Source organism: Rhagoletis zephyria, unplaced genomic scaffold (genome assembly GCF_001687245.7).
Source record: "Rhagoletis zephyria isolate East Lansing unplaced genomic scaffold, Rhagoletis_zephyria_1.1 Rzeph_scaffold_02304, whole genome shotgun sequence".
In the NCBI taxonomy this organism is placed as follows: Eukaryota; Metazoa; Arthropoda; class Insecta; order Diptera; family Tephritidae; genus Rhagoletis; species Rhagoletis zephyria.
The window spans coordinates 18,691-37,480 of NW_016159388.1; the positions used below are offsets into that span (position 1 = coordinate 18,691).

At 32.9% G+C, this 18,790-nt stretch overlaps 1 protein-coding gene across 1 annotated transcript in view; it reads left to right on the forward strand.

Annotated features, from left to right (window-relative positions):
- kto (mediator complex subunit kohtalo) overlaps positions 1-18,790 on the forward strand; it is a 76,613-nt gene that overhangs the window by 11,689 nt on the left and 46,134 nt on the right. Inside the window, exon 5 of the mRNA XM_017620948.1 lies at positions 13,721-13,908. Coding sequence (XP_017476437.1) covers positions 13,721-13,908 — 188 coding nt within the window. The remainder of the gene's footprint in view (positions 1-13,720; positions 13,909-18,790) is intronic.

Sequence of the window (18,790 nt, forward strand, 5' to 3'; positions counted from 1 at the left end):
CGCTTGGAATATACTTTAACTACACGTATGCATGTACGTAATTTATGTACATATATGTAGATACATACATATATGTTTCCACCATAATTCATATATTTGTGCATATTCCCACATTCCTTCCAACCGAAAANCATACATATATGTTTCCACCATAATTCATATATTTGTGCATATTCCCACATTCCTTCCAACCGAAAAGCATTTGCTTGCATTACTTACATATACATATGTACATATGTATGTACGCTGTATGCATAACAAAATGCATACCCAAAACAAACGCGAAAAATATCTCCCATACAACGTTGAAAATTTTTCGCGAAAAGTTTATCGCGATAAGATGTTGTGAGTGATCGCGAATGGATTATTTGCATCGTTTTTCTTATTTATGAGAGGCCGACATCGGCAATGCTCGGACTTCTCATATTCGAGTGAGAGGAAATTTCTTTGCTTTTTTCGATCGCGAATTGAAAATTTTTTTGTCGATCGCATTCCGAATGTGAGAGATGATAAATTTGTTTGCATTTTTCACTCGCGATAAAAGAATGCAAAAATAGACTTGGAATATTATCGATCGCGAACGTGAGAGAATGTGAGTGAGAATTTCCGAACCCTGGTTACTAGCAACCAAATCTAGCAAGTGTTATAAGTGAAAAATCAGAAGATTTAAAGGTAATATATTTAAACGTTAATAGCTTAATACACAATAAACTTGAAATCGACAGACTAGTGGAGTTATTTGACCCAGCTCTTGTGCTTTGTTCCGAAACTAGCATAACAGATCAAATTAGGGATGCTGAAATAGGTATAACATCGTTTACAGCAATTAGATGTGATTCACATAGTAGGCACACCGGAGGTGTAGTTATGTACATTAAAAACTCGCTGGAATTTAGGGTAATATATAATAAATCCATGAATACAAATATATGGTGTATTATTGTGCAATTAAAAAATCTTGAGGTTAAATGGCAAATTGGAGTTATATACCACTCCCCAAGTACTAGTGATAGTGAGTTTATCAACTATCTTCATTCAATTGTAATGGACATATGTGATACAACGTCTAACAACGTAATTGTTGGAGATTTCAATATCAATATGAACAAAGTATCGACACACAGTGTGAAATTAAATGAGTTGTTTAATTCCATTTCCATGCACCAACTTGTAGATTTCAATCCCGAATAGCAGAGGCATCTGAGACAAAGATTGATCTCCTATATTCAAATGTGAAAAATATTGCATGTAAGAGGCTTTATCGACACAAAATATCTGATCATGAAACAATAATGTTTAATATTAATATAGGAAATCAAATCCCTCTCAGAGTGGTATCAGAAATAGTTTCTTGGGAACGGTATAGTTGTGATAGCTTAATTGACCTACTCAGATGTTACGATTTTTCCATATTTGATCGACTTGATTTAGAGGAAATGGTAGCATTCCTAAATCTATGCTTGCTTAACAGTCTGCAACAATTAACGTTTGTGAAACAAATAAACATTAAAATAAAGAATAAGTGGTATGACTACGAACTGACACAACTAAATAAAAGAAAATCAGAGGCATACAATTTAGCAAAAGCGTCACACCAATGGTCAGACTACTACAGCATTAAAAAAAAATACAAAAAAATGATAAAACTGAAAAAAATTAAATATATGGAGAATAAAATTATAACTAACCAGTCCGACAGCAAGTTAATGTGGAAATATTTAAAACAGACGGTTTGCTATGATGGTATAAAAGAAGATATTACATTAATACATCATGGTGGTCAATATATTGAAGATAAAAATCAAATAGCAGAGGTCTTAAATACCTACTTTGTTGAAAGCATAGTGGAAATAAATAATAATATTGAAAATATAGAATATAGTGATAACTTCTATTATAACATCGATAGCACATTTAAATTTAACGAAATAACTACTGATGACATAGTGCGAATTGTCAAGAAATTTAAATATAAAATTGGTGGGAAAAAATTATTATCTGAAGGAGTAATAAAAGACTCTTTAATATACATGGGGTATTTTTATTCAATTATGATCAACAAAAGTATAACAGATGGTATCGTACCTGATGAATGGAAAGTTTCCACAGTGGTTCCAGTCAAAAAAATTAAAAACACAGTTAAAGCTGAAGAACTTCGACCGATCAATACTCTACCAAATCTGGAGAAAATATTAGAAACAGTGGTAAAAAACCAGCTCATGGAGTATATTGAAGATAAAAATATATTAATTAAAGAGCAGTCAGGGTTTCGAGCTAAACATTCGTGTGAAACGACACTTAACTGGGTTATTTCTCAATGGAAAGAAGACATGAGAAGTAAAAAAGTAATACTGGCAGTTTTTATTGACTTGAAAAGAGCTTTTGAAACCATTGATCGAAAACTAATGATTTTTAAGTTGAAACAAATTGGTATTAAAGAGGTAGAACTGAAGTGGTTTGAGAGCTTCTTAACTAATAGAAAGCAACACACAGTTATAGGAGAAGTATTGTCTAAGGATATACCGGTAGATATTGGACTACCACAGGGTTCAGTACTAGCACCAATTCTTTTCAATATCTACATCAACGATATTTTATCATCAATCAGTTATTGTAAGATAAGACTGTTTGCTGATGATGCACTGTTGACTATAAGTGAAGACGATTTGGACACAGCAACTCATAAAATGCAAAATGACTTAGACTCACTATATGTCTGGTTATGCAAAAATAAGCTAATGTTAAACGTAAAAAAGACTAATTACATGATAATTAGCAGCAAATAAAACTAGATTAGGGCGACACGATTTACATGTTAGGGATGAAAAAATTACAGAGGTTACTACAATTAAATATCTTGGTGTTTTAATTGATAATAAATTAAAATTCCATGATAACATTGAGTATACCGTCAACAAAGCGTCGAAAAAAATTGGATTTATGAAAAGGACATGTAAACATCTAAGTAGAAGATATAAAATTATGGTTTACAGATCAATTATTGAGCCACATTTTATATACTGCCCCACTATCCTGTTTATAACACCTGAGTCGTATATAGAGAGACTACAAAAAATGCAAAATAGAGCTATGAGGCACATACTTAACGCCCGATACGATACCAGCATTTCATCAATGCTGAACAATTTAAACTGGTTAAATGTGAAACAACTAATCTTTTTCCATACAATGAAGTTTATTTATAATATAAAGAATGGAACCCTTCCGAAATACTTGAGTGATAACTTTAGGTACAGCAGTCACACTCACACCTATGAAACCAGAGTCAGGGATAACTTTAAACTTCCATTTTGCCAGACGGAAAATCAAAAGAGAGATTTGTACTATAAAGGTTTAAAAATGTTTAACGAACTGCCCGTAGATATGAGAAGCTGCAATGGCTTCCAAAAATTCAAAAGTTTATTATACGAGCATTGCAAAAAACACATATAAGATTGCTATTGGGCCTCCCCATTCTAACAAGATACTAGCATATGAGAGACGTTACGAGCATGGATCGGAAACCCGGCCTTTCCGACCATGCCCAACAGCTCGTTCGTAGTACGGAGCGGAAACTAGAGCTTTCCGCCCGTTTCACAGCAACATAATTATGAAAAGAACATGGATCGGAAACTCGGCCTTTCCGACCATGGTAAACGCCTTTATTGACGCATAGCGGAAACTAGGCCTTTCCGCCTGCTGAACATAAAGATAGACTGGAGACTAGGCCTCGCCAGCTATCCAACCCGAGGCTATAATGTACGTATAATTAATTAATTAATTGTACAATAAATTAATATGTATAAATGTATAAAGTATGTATTTGAAAATAAGTAAAAATTAGTAAAGAAAATAAGAAAAATGTTAATGTATAGTATTACTAGAAGAGCAATCAATTAAATTAAATAAGTTAATAATGAAATTGACAAGATTTTTTATAGGTTTAAAGACTGTCAATAAATAAATAAATAAATAAGATTAGTAGCCTCATGGCTCTTATGGGCAGTAGTAGTAGTCGATTATTTTTGAAGTTGACCACGCCGCCGCCGCAAAGCCTGTAGGCATAAACCTCTAACACAGTATGTTCAACAATTTTTTGTATGGAGAAAATGAGCAACACCTTCCACACAATTTACCAAATATTAACGGTAAGTCCTAGCCACTTAAAATTTGCACTTTGAGTTGAATAGGTTACAAAACTGCATATTCAGAATGTTTCTCTAAGCAATCTAATTCAAAAGCTTAAAATTTAGATGCAATTTTGTCGAATTTTGCTAATTTTTTACAACTTTTGAAATTTTGACCTACATTGTCTTTCTTGGATATCGAGCTACACTTTCATAAAAAAATAATAAACTTTAAATAATCGAAACAGGAATAGCCAAAGAACGCTAAAATGTCTCTTCTCTATTTATGTTTTCGCCACTCTATCTACAGCTTATGTTTTTAACCGACTTCTAAAAAAGGAGAAGGTTATCAATTCGTCTAAATATTTTTTTATGTACTTTGCACCACGTTAACCGATTTTTATAATTCTATTTTAAAGGAAAGTTGTTACCCCAGAGGTGGTCCCATACTAATTTGGCTTAGATTGGATCATTGTATCATGAAGTAACTACAGATAACCTTAAATTTTTATATGAGAATTGAAGTCGGCTTTGTTTTTTTCTTAAAAATTGTTCATATTCACGATATTTTTTAAAGTATTTGCTTTATTTTCTAAAATTTCTTTAATTATATTATTATATTATTAATAAGGATGGTGGCTATGTTTATGGCTCACATAACGAAAGGAAGGGGGCTATGTTTATGGTTCGCTTATATTCTATGTCCTTTGTGATAACGAAAGACTGCCTCGTTTGTACGAAAAATTATTTTCGGGCCAGAGCACAGCGAGGCTCTTATTAAATTAATAAAGAAAACACTGAAATTCTTAACTTAATCGGTACAAATATGAAAAGGCGGGACGCTTTTACGTCCTGACCATTAAAAAATATTCCGCTGGACGATTTTCTCAAAATCGGTACTGTCCCCCCAAAATCGGTACGAATGTTCACCGTATATATATTACAAAACATTAAAAATGCTATAGTGGATTTTCATTTTGAGCTGAACCGCAACATTTCTTGGTTTTCGGTTCAGTTTTGGCATTTCAAAATAAAAACGTTTCGGTTCGAAGCCCGAAAAAAAACGACGGTTCAGTTCAAAAACCGGTTTGCAGCCCTGCCTTTAAAGGAAGAGCAAGTGTTGAGAAAAGAACGCGAAACCTTGACAGCCCTGTCGCTATACAACATTTCAAAGAAAGCAATCTCAACACCAAGTTGGTATAAACGCACTTTTCAAAAATCTTTTTCGTTTTGAGTAGCAAAACATGCCTAAATTGTCTGAAGAAACACTACTCTTATAGGGCTGGTATAAAAACCAGGGCTGCAAACCGGGTTTGAACCGAACCGGTTTTTGTACCGAACTTTTTTCGGGCTTCGAACCGAACCACGAACCGAACCGTTTTTGTTTTGAAATGCCAAAACCGAACCGAAAACCACTCCGAAAAATGGTTCGGTTTCGTTCAAAAATTAAAATCCACTAAAGCATTTTTCAGGTTTTGTAATACACCAAGTATTAAAAAATGCAACCCGTATAGTAAAAATGCAAACAATTTTTTGTTTGATGGCAACTCCGTGAGTTGTAATTTCGTCCATATAAAGAATGCTTGATTTTTTTTTTTTTATATAGAAGAAAATGCTTAACAGTGCTTGTTAAATAAAAAATTTACAAAACTCGGATTTTTGCAGTTTGGATTAAAAAGTTTGATGCAATTTTGTTGAAATTTGTAGATTTTTTCTAATTTTCGTACAAAGTTTGAAATTTTGGATTTAAATGCTTGTTGTTATANAATGCCGCACTAGTATTATTTTGATCATAAGTATACTTGTACATATGAAGTTAAGGCCAAGTTTAAGCCCCAGCCTACCGAAAATGAGGTTTTCAACATTAAGCCAAGATTTGAGTATGCTGTTTTAATCTACATACTCGACTAGGTTCACCACTTGTTCAAACCTTAAAAAGTTGATTAAAATTTTCCTAATTTCACTTTGATCGCGTGGATTTTAAATAATTTTGTTTCTCTTTCGTAGAAAATAATTGTGCAATATATATATGTACTTTGTATGGAAGAAAATCAAAAAAAGTCAACTTAAAACTTAAAAATTTGTTCCTAGAAATTCTTATCAAAAAGTTTGCAATTTAGATGAAACTGTGCAGAATATTCATAGTTTTTGCACAAAGGTTGAAAATTTGGTTTATAAGGTTTAAANGATATGAAGTTAAGGCCAAGTTTAAGCCCCAGCCTACCGAAAATGAGGTTTTCAACATTAAGCCAGGATTTGAGTATGCTGTTTTAATCTACATACTCGACTAGGTTCACCACTTGTTCAAACCTTAAAAAGTTTATTAAAATTTTCCTAATTTCACTTTGATCGCGTTGATTTTAAATAATTTTTTTTCTCTTTCGTAGAAAATAATTGTGCAACATATATATGTACTTTGTATGGAAGAAAATCAAAAAAAGTCAACTTAAAACTTAAACATTTTTTCCTAGAAATTCTTATCAAAAAGTTTGCAATTTAGATGAAACTGTGCAGAATATTCATAGTTTTTGCACAAAGGTTGAAAATTTGGTTTATAAGGTTTAAAAAAATAAGCATTAAATAAAGAAAAGAAAAATAGCCAATACTTGATAAAATGTCGTGTACCTATTTTTTCGACCACTCTACATGTGGATATTTAAATTTGATCTCAATAACAAAGCTTTTAATTTTAATATTGGCTGCATTTCTTTATTCATTCTGAACGTTTGGAATACACTTTTTTGTTTACTTATTCTTTAGAATGTTCCTGATGATATGTTAACGTAAATTTCGTATTCTGTTTGTTCCGGTTGTGATAAAAACATTACATGGTACAACTATTGAGATGTAGTATGACGTTTAAGCAATATAATTTTAAAACTCAAAACTCAAACTCACACACACATTCTCATTTTCAATCTCAAACAACAACAATTGTAAACAATTTAATTTTTTATTTTGAATTTTTAATGATTTTGAAATGCTTGCAAACGTCAGAAAAATCAAATTGAGAGAATAATTTTACCTCGTAATTTTTTATCGTGGCTGGGACAATCCGTATATTTCCGTTAGGACATTCGTGTATAAAAATAAAATACGGATTTCCGATTAGTTTTCATTCTTTTGGTTATCCGGATATCCGATTAAAATCAATTCATTTTATTTTATGTTTGTAGGCTAGGCTGATCTTTTCAGTTTGGTGCGAATAAAACTACTTTATTCCACTTTTCACCCGACGTTTCGCTAAAACTTTTTTTAGCATCCTCAGGGGTAGTGTTTATTTTATCTGTTACAGCAAATATACAAAAATACAAAAACACACACATTAAGTAACTTTGCAAACTTTTGGAATGCCCATGGGAAATCCAATTTCTCCAATAATCGCTCACATTATCATGGACAACCTACTGGACAACACCATCACTGAGCTGAAAGAAAAATTTAACATTGACATAAAATTTATAACAAAATACGTGGACGACATCTTCGCTATTATCAAACGTAATGACGCGATTATTATTCTAGATACTCTTAATACTCTTAATTTACTATGGAGATTGAAAAAGACTCAATAAATACCATTTCTAGATGTTTGTATTTATCGAGAAAAGCAAAACCTCCTTCTAGACTGGTACTCAAAACCAATCTCCTCTGGACGCCTGATAAATTACTTCTCATCTCAACCAAGAAAATATAAAATTAACACCGCAAAAAACTTAATCCACAAAGTACTGACGATAAGCCACACACAGTTCCATGACGCCAATATAGAGAAAATAACCAACATCCTAAAAAACAATAATTATCCTGTCAAATTAATACACAGTTTCAGCGAAACGTCGGGTGAAAAGTGGAATAAAGTAGTTTTATTCGCACCAAAACTGAAAAGATCAGACTAGCCTACAAACATAAAATAAAATAAATTTGAACTGATCGGACAAAAAAGATAGATTAAAATCAATTCATTTTGTTCTTAAAATTGTTCTTAAAATTGCTGAATCTATCGAATTGCAAAATAAATAATATTTATTTTTAGTAATTTTTTAGAAAATATGGTATGCAGTACTAACTTGACCCCATACACCTAGTCGATAGAATTGGGATATTGAAAATGTTACAACGGTATTAACTGTAGCTTTTTTGTTGTATATTTTTTTGTGGAAAAAAAATTGTATCTTTTGTTTTTTTAGGAAAATATGGTATGTGATACCATACACCTAGTCGCTAGAATTGACATATCCAATTTGTTACAACGACGTTAATTGTTGCATTTGACTTGCATATTTGTTGTGAAAAGAAAAATTTGTAGCTTTCGTTTTTCTGGACAAAAATCGAGTTGACCGTTTAGTATGTAGTGCTAACTTGACACCATGCACCATTGTCGATAGAATGGTTGTAAATTTGTAGTGGAAAAAAATTGTAGCTTTCCTATTTAGGAAAAAGTGAAAAAGTGGTATGTAGTGCTAACTTGACACCTTACACCTAGTCGATAGAATTGAGATATTGAAAATGTTACAGCGACAATAATTGCGGCTTTTTTGTTGCAAATTTGTTGTAAAAAAAATTGTATCTTGCGTTTTTTTGGAAAGAGCTACAATTAATTCCGTTTTAAGATTTTCGGTATCTCAATTTTATTGACTAGCAGGCCTATTCTGAGTTGGTAACAAAAGTTTTGTTACCGGTAAATAAAGTTCCTGGTATATTTTAAACCCTTTTCGCATTCTGAACACTGGTAGATTTTGTTACCATCTCATAAAAAGGTAACAAAATATTGCCCCGCGAAGTATGCAATACCAGAATTTATGCAAATCTTCATTGTTGAACTGCTGAATAGATTAAATTGCTACCAAGGGATTTAGAATTGCGGTTACGAGAAGTGGTGTTATTTTTTGCAGGCCTCTAGGTATATGGTGTCAAGTTGGCTCTACATACATACAAGACTTTGTTCGAAAAACGCTCAGCTCGACTTTTTCAGAAAAATGAAAGCTACGGTTTTTTTCTTTTCACAACAAATTTGCAAGCCGAAAGCCACAAGTAATGCCGTTGTGCCATTTCCAATATCTCAATTCTATCGATAATGGGGTATGGTGTCAAGTTAGCACTACATACTAAATTTTGTTAGAAAAAGGGTCAGTTCGATTTTTTCCAGAAAAAACGAGGGCTAGACATTTTATCTTTTCACAAAAAATTTGCAAGTCAAAAGCTACGATGAATGGCATGGCATCTTATTGGATATCTCAATTCTATCGACTAGGTGTATAATGTCAATTACTACACTATAATGTCATGCACTACATACCAATTTTTCTTAAAAACGGAAAATAAAAAAGTTTTCTTTCCACAACAAAATTACAACAAAAAAGCTACACTTAATGTAAAAAAATGAGAACTACAAATTTTTTCTTTTCACAACAAAAACAACACACCTACAATTAATGCCCTAAATAACTTTTCCAGTTTCGGAAAGTGTAGTGCTAACTTGACGGGCGTTAAATATTCTACAAATACATTATAATTTGCAGCACTGGCGACAAAGGCCCTCAGCTGTCCTTTGCATTTTATAGTGGTATGTTTGGAGCGTAGATCATCATCTTTCTGCATGGGTTGATTGCTGAGTAGTGATAGACGTACATTCCCCAACCGTCCCACATAAGGGTATTTGGCCGATTTAGGCGGCCAAAATTATTTTTATGAATATTTAACCTCGAAGTGTTTAGAAAAGACGTCTTTAGAAATTTAGAATGGAAAATGTTCAAAATCAAGAAAACAGAAGGGGAGGACATCCAATAAGTTGCTTAAAGTTTGACATCGATATACTCGTATGTTGCCGTGCCCGATTGTACGAACACGCGTACCTACGTGTGCGCCTTTGTAGAAGATTTATATCTAGGTTAGAACTCTAAAAGAGTTGCCACCTGTTGAAAAATTTAATTCAATTAAGTTGCTGCAATATGGGTATCAACGGATTGGTTTTGAAAAGGCTTTATTGCTAAACACATGTGGTAGGGTTGCCACCTGTTTAAAAAATCTAATTCAAATATAATTTAGGGAATTAGATAATTCAAATACATAGTACATATAAGTAGGCAAGAAAATGTAATAAAACTAAATTTTTATTAATAGTAATATATCAATTTTTCAATTTTATTTATTCTTAAGAGAATGTTGTAAGCAGGGTCCCGGACTTGTATAACTTTTATATCAAAAGTCGTTGGAAAAATTTTACTTATTTTATTTGAAATAAAATAATCGGTCAAGCCGGACTTTTTTTTTAGATCTGTAATAACTGTTAAACTTAGCTAAATATTTTTTAAGTCCGAAATAAAAGTCCTTTCCTAATAATAAGCAGACCTATTTATATATATTTCTTATAGTCTATGTATGTACCCTGTAGGAAATAAAACTACTTTAAAAGCAATTTAAAAAGTACTTTTTTACCAACTATAAGTGGTTGGAGTTCTTCCTTTTTTCATATAAGCAACTAACTTTATTAACATGGCCATGTCCTAGGAGCAGGTCAATTATCCGACTCTGCATTTTATTTCAACTAGTTTAAAATGCATTTGGTTTAAAGAACTTCAATGTCAGTATTTTTCGTTTGAATACGCATTCGTTCTGCACTTCACAAATGCTTTTTCATATTTCGAAGCCAAAAAAAAAAAATTCATTTCAACATTTTGCCTCTGATGGGATTTGAACCCGCACCTTCTGGAAGCTAACAACCCAGTCGGAAACAAGTGACTTTTTTTAAAATCAAACTAATTGAAAAACTACTTTGAAACAAGTGAAGTGAGTAAATGTTTCGAATTTTGATACCCTTTTTACCAAAAGAAACAATTTGTGTCTTGGATGTATGAAAAAGCATCTGTGAAGTGCAGACCTAAAGCGTATTTAAATGAAACATAGTGACTTTAAAGTGTTTTAATCCAGATGCATTTTAAAGTAGTTGGAATCAAATGCAGAGTCGGACAATCGGCTTGCTGCTTGCACACAATTCAAACTGAACATTTGAAAGCACACACACAAGTCCAGATGGCCAGCGCTTCTGCTAGAATGATAGGATCTCGTAAGTATAAATACGTCGAAACTTAGTTTAGACTACCAACTGAAGATTATCTGCAGTAACAGTTTCGCTTGAAATTAAAATATTTAGCAATTAATATCAAAAACTTCAAAAACAGCTTGCGACAACTTTCGGATGTCTTAGTCATTTTCTAAATCAATTTTACTCATATCAACATATTCACCCCTATTCTGGTTGTCGTAAGTCGCTCGCATCGACAGTCGTTCGTTGAATTAAGTCGTAAATAAAAATGTTAACGGCAGATTTTGACATGTTTTCATTAGTTCTTCATTTCGAAGGGATAATAGGAATACAAATTTGTAGTGGATTATGTTATTCGTTGCCACATAACGCCAATGAAAGTCAAATTTCGACGAACGACTGTCGTTTCGCCAATCGGAATAGGGCCGATTGGCAATTTAGTAATTTCTCATTGAAATTTTGAAATTTCACGGCTCTTGCCGGAACCGAAATCTTCAAAAATTTCAAATTTTGCACAGTTTTTATTGACCCCAATACACAACTTTCCCGCACAAGGCCAAAACGCTTATCCCCCTTTTGTATATTTCCAGCCGCCCTAATGTAAGATCTGCTTCATTTGAAATTTGGCAGCACTATACATAGCATAACTTTGGTATCGACTACTCGATCAGCCGTTTATTTAGTGTACTGATTTTGCTATCGTTGTTTTTTATTACAGTTCATTTTCATATGCGTAACTTTGAAAATAAGTGATGTGGAGAGCAAAGAACTTCAGCAAAGAAAATTGGTTTTGGACTGATTCATGCAAAATCCACATATCTCCCAATGTCGGTTAGTAAAATTGCTGAAAATTGGAAGGTCGACGGTACAAAATGTATTGTCAAATATCAAGAAAAATTTCCGCATTGAGAGAAAGGCGGAATCTGGCCTAAAATCAGGCACTATAAATAAGATAGTGGAGAAGGATGTTCCGAGGACTTTGAAAAGGAATCTGAAGCTCTCCGAACGTGTTGTTGCACCTGGAGTGTTGTTCTGAGAGCCTGTATTGTTTTGGCCTGATTTGGCAACAAGCCATTGTGAAAAAAAAGCGTAAGAGTTTTATACACAAAATGGAATCAACATTGTACTAAAATAAGCCAATCCTCCGAATCACCCAGAGCTCCCAACGATCGAGCGTTATTGGGCCTATATGAAATCAAAATTAAAAAAACAAAAAAACAAAATGTACACCTTCAAGAATAACGCAGTTCCGCAGAATGTGGTGAAAACAGGCTCAATCGATCAACAAAAGGGATGTCTAAGTATTAATGGCGGTCATCTCAAAAGTACGGGCATTTTGGCGTGGAAATTAATTCTAACAATATTTGTAAATCTTTCATCCAAATATAAATAAAATAAGGTTCTAAAAAAGTTTGGACCGAATTATATATTTAAATTAGTTTTTTTATTACTTAATACCTGCCAGATTTCAACTGAAGCAGATCTTATGTACTTACCCTGCAAACCACTTTTGCCGAGTATTTTGAATTGTAGAGAAATGTTAAAGAATTCGTAAAGATCTCATCTGATTTTCTGCCGAATTTTCTAAAATGAAACAAACTTTGCGCACTTGGATTCTTTTATGAAATTTCGGAAGAAAAGCGATAAAGCAATGAAAATAATGTGTGAGTAATTTCTTACAGAATTTTTTCAGATTTTTTTTTTTAAAAAAAAAAAAAAAATCTACGATTTCGTGTCAACCACTTCATATAATTTTCTTTCAAAATTTGTAAAAAAATNTTTTGTAAAAAAAAATCTACGATTTCGTGTCAACCACTTCATATAATTTTCTTTCAAAATTTGTAAAAAAATCGTCACAGAAATGAGATACTCCTAAAGATTTCGATTTGTTTGCAGAGTACATACATGTTTGTGCGTACATACATATGTACATGTTTTTTTGAAAGAAAATATTTGATATGTCTACTCAAAATGATATTTATTTCTGAGCATTGCTACAAATTTAAAAATTTATTTTTTACTTTGCTTTGTACTTGTTCCTTCGAGAATCTCAGTTTCAGCCCCGTTGGGTTGCTTCAAGGGTAGACCCGTCTGTAGTCAGCATAAGACAGTTATGTGTATGCGGAAAATTAGTAGTCTTAAGGTTTCATACTGCAGACGTTATAAAATGTAGCAAAATTTTCTGGTCTTTTACATTTCGTAGATTTATTCAACTAACCGAAAAGAAAAAAATTATGCGCAACGTAATTTTAAACTCTGCTTTTTAAGGGACACCCTAACCAAGAGTTGAAACTAGTAATTGAAGAGCTAAATACATACATATATGCTGAGTAACCTCTCCAAACAGAATACCCAAAAAAATCGTAAAATATAACTTCTTTCCCCGCTATAGTTGTGTTACCCATTATGGTAAGGTCAGCCTGCATTCTTGAGAATTTATTGCAAATGATGACAGATATTAATATTGTAGTTATAACGAACAACGTCTAAAGAGTTTTATATGCGTTGAAAGTTATATAATAAGGGTGTGTCTTTTCTTTACTTTTAGAATGATTCGTTGAATGGATTTAACGACCCACAAGAACGAGAAGAAGTACTAGATTCGCTGCAGCTACGTTTTTCTTTAGTGGGAGGAATGTTTGATACAATACAGAAAAATGGCACATCTACTACAGACTGGGCTATCTTACTAACACAGCTAGTATGTCAGGGAGTGATTGACGCATGTTCTAATCGGTAAGTATCATTTACTTTATGCATCAAAGCAAGAATTAGATATATAAATATCTAAGAATTAGATAGATAAATATACTAGTTTTTATACGAGCATTTCGTTGCATTTGCTATCATTCAGCCTCAATGCGTATGTCGTAAATTAGGCTAAATTGTATGACTCGACAACATTGGCATTGTCTACCGTCGCACAGTGGGGTAATTTATGTCGATATTGCGTGTTAATTCAAAAAATGAATTTCAAAGAAGGGTTTATTACCAAATGAAAATAGATAAAACTCTACATCTCTATGTCATCAAATATCTGCCCAAAAATTTACCGTTTTCTTGCAATATACTGCTAAAGTCGTCACTTTTTCCTTTAGGTGTGCGCAAGGTGAAAAACAATGCTTTAATATTTCAAATCTCCAAGCTATATCTGAGTTTTATTTAAAGATATATCAAAAACGGCAATGGTACCTTCTTGCTCAGGTATTTAGGCAATGCAAAGTGATTTTAGTTTTCTTTTACTATGGTTCTAAGTATTTTATTATATTTTTTATGGTAAGCGTAAAAATAAAGGGTTTTTGGCTATATACGTAGACATATAGTTGAGAAGTAGGTGCGATCAAGGTATATTCAACAAGGTAGAAGTGACAACCGCTGTGGTGTGGTGGTAAGCAGTGCGCGCTTCCACTCCGCAGCACCTGGGTTCAAACCCTGGTCAAAACAACATCGCAAAAAATATAGAAAAAAGGTTTTTTCTTAACAGCGGTCGTCCCACGGCAGTCAATGGCAAACCTCCGATTGTATTTCTGCCATGAAAAACAGCTTCTCATAAAAATACAATCGCCGTTCGGAGTCGGCGTAAAACAGAAGGTCCCTCCGCTTTGTGTGTCAACATCAAGGCGCACGCCACAAACCGGAGGAGAAGCTCGGCCAAACACTAACATATGTGTAAGCGCCAATCTATTATTATTATTATTAGAAGTGACAACACAATCGATAAGACTATTAGTTTTGTACTTTTACCAACAATTTTATAAAATATTACCCTTAAAAATTATTTTTAAATTGAAGAGTTTTTAGTAGCAATGAAAATGACTGTTGAATTGTCAAAATCGGTCAATTAGTTCGTCTGTTATTGAATTTTCAAGTAAAAAGGAAAAAAAACACTTGATTTATTTGCTTTATTTAAGAAATGAGGTTGTACCTGTAAGACTCAGTCTCTTGTAGTACATCAACAGCTTTCAATTACAAAATTAAAACGCAAAATCGTCTGATACAGACTTATCTTAAATCTAACGTAAAAATATAATAGCAATAAATTTAAATACAAATAGTTATCTTAAATTTAAAAATAAAATAAAAAATAAAAATGAAATAAAAGTAAGATTAAATAGTAGTCATTTAATAGTCACTCATTGCAGTTGGGAAAAGAAAAACACAATGAAGAAGAAAAAACAAAAAAAAAGACAGAAATAAATAGAAAAAAGAGAACTGTTAAATTGCAATCACATTTATCGCACAGAGGTGAAATACTTGTGTATTACTTTCTTATAGTAGCTCCTATTCAACGCAGCTTTGATAGTATCAGGAATGGAATTCCACAGCCTTACAGCATTGTCGATATATAAGAAACTAAATTTTTTTTGTACAAGCAAAGTTACACATTTGTTTGTATTAGCAATGGCTATCAAAAAATACTACTACTGATAAGAAATAAAATATCACATAACTAAAGTGGCCAGTTTCAGAAATTCTGACTCTCCTATGAATTGATAACCTCCCCCTTTTTGAAGTCGGTTAGAAATGTTTACAATTTACGAAACTTAAAATTTTTTTATTTATTTATTACATACTGTACATAAAACTTGCATACATGTATTTAAAGAGTATATTATCTGAAGCGAATTTTCAGAGGTATAAAGCCCCCAAAATATATTCCCGGGTGCGCCAATGGTTAGCGCAGTATATTTTTTTTAGAACGTGGCATTTTTCAATGACATAAATACACAACATACAATGTACAGAAATCTACTGAAGCAGTTGAGCCATTCTTCCAACTTCATAGGCAAAATTCATTTACTGAGCACTAAAGGAATGATTTTCTGTATCGTGTTTTGTTTCAGTTTTGCTCAGGATGAGTCTCTTTACTATAATCAATACCTTGCAAGTGAGCAAAAGAACAAACAATTAGTTTGGTTTGTACTCACCTGCAATTGAAACGTATCGTGTATTGTTAGTGCTCGGGAACAGTATGACAAAAGAATCACAAACTTGAGAACTTGTTGTGGAAACGGGTAGTGATACGTTCGGTTTGTTTTCGTACTCTGGCTAAAATAAATGACAAGTTGGTATTTTCATCATTTGGTTCTTGATTTATGATAAATTACCTAATTTCCATTTAATTTATTGACCGATTTTACAAGGCCAAATGCATAGATTTCAGCATGATTTGCTTATTAATTACGAATCACCTTTAAATTACGATAATGTGAACATGCTTTTAAGCTTCAAAAATTGCGTTGGACTTCAACATGGCGACCAGAAAATCAAAATATTTTGATTTTTATTAAAATTATCTTCAATGGCTCGTCAAACCCCATACANAGTGATATTTTGTAAATTAATAATAATAATACTGGAATTTCCACTGCTTGTTATTTATGTATACAAGCATGTAGCCAAGCCAAGCGATAATTTCTGTGCAAGTGATTATCCGTTTGTACAATCTACTAGCAATTAGCAAAGTATTTAAATTAAAAATATATTTAGATACATACATTCATATGTACGTAGATACATTGACGTTTGGAAACGTGTTTCCTACCGTAGGGAACGAGCACTTAAGAAACGCGTCGCCAATAGAAAAATAAGCGTATACAATAAGAGATATTCTAGCGATAAAGGTGATTAATTTCTATCGCCTGTTTATGTTGCTATTTGTTGTAGACTCATACGGTATCGTGTGTCAACTAACTATGCGATAGGCAGGCTTTACCAAAGTGGATGGGGTGCGTATGCCTGGGGTGCCGCTATTGGCTAGAGTATACTAGTGGTGCGGGCAAATTCTTTAAACTTTCCATATACAACGCAAGCGGTTTGATCAAACTTCAACATGGCGACCAGAAAATCAAAATATTTTGATTTTTATTAAAATTATCTTCAATGGCTCGTCAAACCCCATACACACCCCAAATGGCTTGCAGCAAAGGGATATTTCGCTTGGTTTGTCAAGCCGCTTGCGTGGTGTATTTCGCCCTTAAGCGTGGTTCCCCAGTACGTTTTGCCAACTAAAAATTGAATCAGAAAATTTTCAGGAAAATCGCGGAAAACGTACCCTTTTCACAACCATTTTCAGTCCTTTTGTAGACCTAATCCGCGTTTCATCCGCTTTTCTTCCCGTTTTCGGATTAATTTTCAGATTTTTTGCTAGCTGGGCTGTTCTCGTAACAAGCGCAGCAGCTTCGCACACATGCATATGTTACTTATTCTTTGGAACTTTGGAAAGGAGCGATGTCTAGGATGAAGCGTGAATCAGAAAACGCCACGAGAAGTCACTGTATGATCCGTCGGTATTCCCTGGCGACTAGGAAGATGCCGCCACTAGATATATTTTAGAATTTCTAGCAATTTGCATGAAAACCCCATAAATAAACAAAGTAGATCAGAAAACCGTACATATGTAACGCCGAAGTTAACGCTAAGGAAATTGATAACAGCCGGTCACCAGCAATTTAAATGGAAAATGATTTTTTATTTTCTATGAATTTCCCTATAATGTTCAAAAAATTAAAATCATTTTTCATTTAAATTGCTTTCGTGAAATTGGCTGCAAAAGTTATTTTGTNATGGAAAATGATTTTTTATTTTCTATGAATTTCCCTATAATGTTCAAAAAATTAAAATTATTTTTCATTTAAATTGCTTTCGTGAAATTGGCTGCAAAAGTTATTTTGTTAGCGTTAACGCACATTACCAGCGTTAACTTGGAAGGTTCAGAAAAAACCATTGTCGACCGGTTTTCATGTGACCCGAAATGTAAACCTACTGAGATGACAAATTAAGCTTTTGAAAACCTTCTGGACATCAGTGAAGACAGTACTTTGAATACTACGAAGAGCTAAGTGAGTTCTGGATGCAAGTGTATATATGCAGAAAATACTGCTGTTGGCAAGATTGCATTAAACATACTTTGACTTTGACTTTTACATTTCTATGTGAGACTGCATTTTCAACAAATGCTTACATGAACAAGTAATTTTTAAGCAAAAAACAAAACCGACTTCAACTCCCGTATAAAAATTTAAGATTATCGTTATTCTCTTCATGAGCCAATGATCGGATTTAAACCAAATTAGAATGGGACCACCTGAGGGGTATCAGAAAATTTTCCTTAAAAAAAAAATTATAGTAATCGGTTAACGTGGTTGTATGCGGTAGCATACATAAAAAATAATAATAATCAAAAAATATTCCGACGAATTGATTGTGTAGTCGGTTAAAAACCAAATACACCAGCAAGCTTTCAGCGACAAATGATTTCAGGGTAAAATTTTCAAAACTCCCAATATGTCAGTTATGTCAGACATAACTGAAAAACAATTTCATGAAATCTTCGAAAAGTATGAAGAAAAATTAAAAGCTTTAATAAAAGACACTGAAGAGGTCCTCAGCACCTCCACAGTGGTGAAACAAGGCCCGACACCGATAACCATAGAAGAATATCAGCGTAGGAATAAGCTTAACAAAAAAGAAATACTAAAAATACCTACCCCGGTAAAAAGACAGAAACAAATGCGGGGAGGCAAACAGTTCAAAAAAAAGAAACAAATAGCCGAAACTTATAGATTGTTAAATCTTTCAACAGATACCGAAGAAAGACTTAATCTAAGAAAATTAA